General features: G+C 33.1%; 1 protein-coding gene across 1 annotated transcript; it reads right to left on the bottom strand.

Moving 5' to 3' along the window:
• Positions 1 to 887: 887 nt before the first annotated feature.
• LOC130463866 (uncharacterized) lies at positions 888 to 2,400 on the bottom strand. Its single transcript, XM_056833145.1, has 3 exons — positions 2,205 to 2,400; positions 2,020 to 2,095; positions 888 to 1,747 (listed from the first exon to the last, which is right to left on the bottom strand). The coding sequence occupies exons 1-3, from the start codon at positions 2,241 to 2,243 to the stop codon at positions 1,131 to 1,133; spliced, it is 732 nt and encodes a 243-aa protein (XP_056689123.1). The 5' UTR covers positions 2,244 to 2,400; the 3' UTR covers positions 888 to 1,130.
• Between the last annotated feature and the right edge of the window lie 1,623 nt (positions 2,401 to 4,023).

The following is a 4,023-nucleotide window of genomic DNA, read 5'->3' as shown; positions in this document are numbered from 1 at the left end:
CGCTCTATCCCACTATTAATCCATTCGGTGTGAAGTTTCGGAATATCGGGTCTTACCCAGTTAATCGTGAAATAAACGTTTAGCTAGGGCCCCAAACTATGGATGCATTCAATAATTCAGAATTATTATTTTAGATACTCCCTAGTGGAGTCACCACTGTGAGGCGGGTCGAAAAGTGATACAATTTCCATATGCATAACCTTTCTTTTTCGGGAATGGATTGCATATTGCAGTTGATTCTCATCTATTCCCTCATAATGTTGAAATCTATTACCGAAGGTAGATTATCATTCCTTAACTAGTTCAATGGAGCCGCCAAAACTCACCTCTTTCAAATATTTCAATATCGATTATTTTTGCCTTACCATGCTTATTTAACCGTTTTAAAATTAAGTTCTTGTCATTTCCATTCGTTGAGTTACACTAAGTTTTTGTAGGTGTTGTATATTTTATTTCTATGTTCTAGTTTCCATTTTGATGTATGTTTATGCTTACTTGCATCACCACCTTTTCATGATAAACACAAGACCTACAAAATCCAATAATGACTAATAAGATAATTTTTGGATAATCGGACTATGTTTGCATTGATTTTGACTAATTCAAAATGATCACGAAATTCTAGATTTAATGTTCTAATTTCAAGCTTGCTCAACTTGCCTAATTAAATTTATGCTAGGATTATAGCACGAAAATGATTCTTGTATTATATTTATATACACCTTATTTATTTCGAATAAGTGTTTCAGTCCCGAATCCGGATCTCTATCGTGTTTCAATTCAAATGCTTTATCTTCGAGTAATATTGTTTTCCCAAACAGACTACAAATTGTTGGTGGCAAATCTTTCAAGATGCAAAATTAAAGCCGTAGGGGCATCCAAATATCTAATATTTTAAGTGTACAAAATTAAGTTTTATTAATCATGAACTTTAGGTGGCTCCCCATTTGAGGGTAGCGTCGTAAAAAATCAAGTCCCTTGGTGCATACATGATTTTTGATATTCTAATTCAAGTTTGCTGTTTTTAGCATTTTGGTTAAATAGTTTGTTAAAACCACTAAAATTCGACATTCGAACCATTTTCAAGTCTAGCCAAAAGTTACCGCCTACATTTGGCATGAAGCTAGGCCTTATCCTTGGCCCAAACCCGATGCTTCCCCTGAACCTGAAATTTTCTTACTTCCGTCGAAATTAAAGCTACCAGAACCTCTAAAGTGTTTATGATATTCTAAGTTGGAACCTAATTGTGCTTGACCTTGGCCTAAAGCTTGGCCTGACCCTTGGGCCACACCCGATGCTTGTCCTGAACCTAAAATTTGATTAGTTCCATCGTTATTAAAGCCACGAACACCTCTAAAGTGTTTATCAAATTCCAAGTTAGAACCGAATTGTGCATGACCATGGGCTTGGGCTTGGGCTTGGGATTGAGCTTGGGCTTGTGCTTGGGCTTGTGTGTGTGCTTGGGCTTGGGCTTGACCTTCTAATTCTGCTTGGGCTTGGGCTTGACCTTGCGCACGGGCTACTTCTTGACTTTGGGCTTGGGATACTGCTTGACCTTGGGCTTGGGATACTGCTTGACCTTGGGCTTGCACTTGGGCTTGGGCTTGGGCTTCAGCTTGAACTTGTGCTTGACCTTGGCCTACCCCTTGACCTCCGCCATAAATTTCTTTATTTCCTCCTGCATTATATCTACCAGATCCTCCAAATTCGTGATTAACATTAAAGTTACCACCAAAATTTGCATCACCTTAATGTTTGACATAAAATACAGAAAAAAAAATTAAAACAAAGAAGTTATAGAATTAAACATTGAACTTATTCTAATTCAACATAAATATTAAAATATTTTCTTCATTCTTTTAAATGAATTTTATAGATCATGTGTAGTTACAATGAATTTTCCTTACTATAAGCTAAGTGTGAGTAAACATGAAAGGAAATGTAGGTAAAATGTACAGAGTCAAAATGTAAGAATTGATATATTGAAAAATATTTAGGTATAATTTCAATAATCTTTACCTCCATGGTGAAATCTTCCTCCCAATATGCCTCCTATAGGAAGAAGAAAAGTCGCTTCGGTAGCTGTTATTGTTATCTACACAAATTAAAATAAAAAGAAGAGTAAAAAAACTTTCACATAAGAAAACTAAACAAAGAAGAAACTAGACATATCACTGACGAAGAAAAAGGATAATGTGCTTTACATAAAGAATAATTGTTATCTTTACGATATAAGACTCCATTGAAAGTTTTTCAATAGATTAATAGCTATATGAAATGTAGAGATGGATAAAATCTTTCTTTTTCTATATTCTCCTTTTTTTTCCTTTTTGTTTTTTACTTTAATAACTAAGATGGTGATATAAAAAAGATAAGAAAATTTAAATATATTTTGGCATGATAAAGAAATTTCGGACTTGGTATTTAAAGGAATGGGAAAAATGAAAATGATTTATCTTCCACCATACAATAATTAGCGGAAAGTTTTAGGACTAATGCATGGCTAAAAATATAGTGAGATTTTCAAACAAGCAAATGTAACTGTATTATTTCTAATCTAGGATAGAACAATTATTTTTCTAATGGAGAAATTAGAACTAGTTTGTTGATTAAAACTGATGAATATTTATATAAGTTTCAAAGAATGATTTTTTTTTTCACATCCTTTGTGATGGACTACATTACTAGTTAAAAAGATGAGACCAAGTTTAAATGCTACATCTACATGCAAAATCTAGTTTATATTTTTTCAATATTAAAATATTACTTGATTTCAACCGTTTAAAACGATCTCAAAATACAAGCAACGAATGTAGCCAAATTAAACTATAAACTAAAATAAACAAAAAAATAAAAAAACTATGGCAAACTAATAAATTATGACTGTTTGATATTTCTCAACACAATCATATCTAAAGGTACATGTTATTTTCGTAGAAAGCTAAATAAATCAACATTTGTTTACGACGACGTGTTGTTTTGTATGTATATGTAAAATAATAATTAAATTTCAATATAAACATGCCAAAATATTTAATTACCTGTCAAATTCTTACAACAAAAAAGTATTTAATTAGCTAATTTAATTCCGGCATAAAGTATGAGGTGTATATGTTGATTACTCCCCTAGTCTTATATTAGAATAACTGAGATGACGGAAAATAGTTCATAGTAAGTATTGTTCGTCGAATTAAGAAACCCAAATCCTTGTGCATATGTGTAAACTAAGATAAAATTAATATGTATTAATTCATAACTAATGTTTATGCACAGATGGCGTGTTCGAAATTTGGAGGGATAATTATAATTATTATAAAACAAAATATATATTTTTAAAGTACTTACTCCATGTAGACGTCTACATTTGACCCCTGGTCGGAAAGGATAATTTCAATTTTTAGTAACTGTCACTTATAGTAACTTTTATGCTTAACAGCTACCAAATATAGAACCATACAAGATAGATATTCAAAGATATTACATTGCACTACAATTAATCCGTGGAAAAAGATAAGAGTTGCACTCCAACCTATATCGTAGAAGAGATAAAACCGTGAAAGAGATAGATTCCGGAACAAACCGGAATGATTTAGAAAAATCTGCGGATAAAATTTACCAGCGATAGACTTTTCTAGCGTGTGGCACACACGCGCCGCTCTTTTCTAGCGCACACGCCGGCGCAACTTTTTTGAGGCGCTACAGTTTGGTTCTCACCCAATCACGGCACAAATATAATTCTAGAATGAGTTGTCGCTGACTCAGCAACTGACAAATCTAATGCACCCTTACCAGCGCTGTTTATTTCTAGCGCTGGTCAGGTTAGCTAGAATTTTCTAGAGCTGGCATTTAAATTTTAGTAAAAATCAATCTCTTCAAACGTCCATCTTTATTCGACCGGTTACACTATACTACAACCCTCTAAACTCCAAAAATCGGTATCAATTAACAAATCCCAAAGAACCCATTCTTAAGCTTGAGTATTCACCGAAGCTTTAAACATTTCCCGTATTAGTAATAGCTCAA

The sequence above is a fragment of the Spinacia oleracea genome, chromosome 6 (genome assembly GCF_020520425.1).
Source record: "Spinacia oleracea cultivar Varoflay chromosome 6, BTI_SOV_V1, whole genome shotgun sequence".
Lineage (NCBI taxonomy): Eukaryota > Viridiplantae > Streptophyta > Magnoliopsida > Caryophyllales > Amaranthaceae > Spinacia > Spinacia oleracea.
The sequence above is the reverse complement of the archived record's forward strand: the minus strand, read 5'-3'. Positions and strand labels throughout refer to the sequence as shown.

What these genes read in the sequence shown, in the direction of transcription:
- LOC130463866 (XM_056833145.1), bottom strand. Translation starts at nt 2,243, where the DNA reads ATGGAGTCTTATATCGTAAAGATAACAATTATTCTTTAT. An exon ending in AGATAACAATTATTCTTTAT is followed by an intron (nt 2,096 to 2,204) that starts GTAAAGCACATT and finishes TAATTTGTGTAG; the next exon opens with ATAACAATAACAGCTACCGA. An exon ending in AGGAAGATTTCACCATGGAG is followed by an intron (nt 1,748 to 2,019) that starts GTAAAGATTATT and finishes TCAAACATTAAG; the next exon opens with GTGATGCAAATTTTGGTGGT.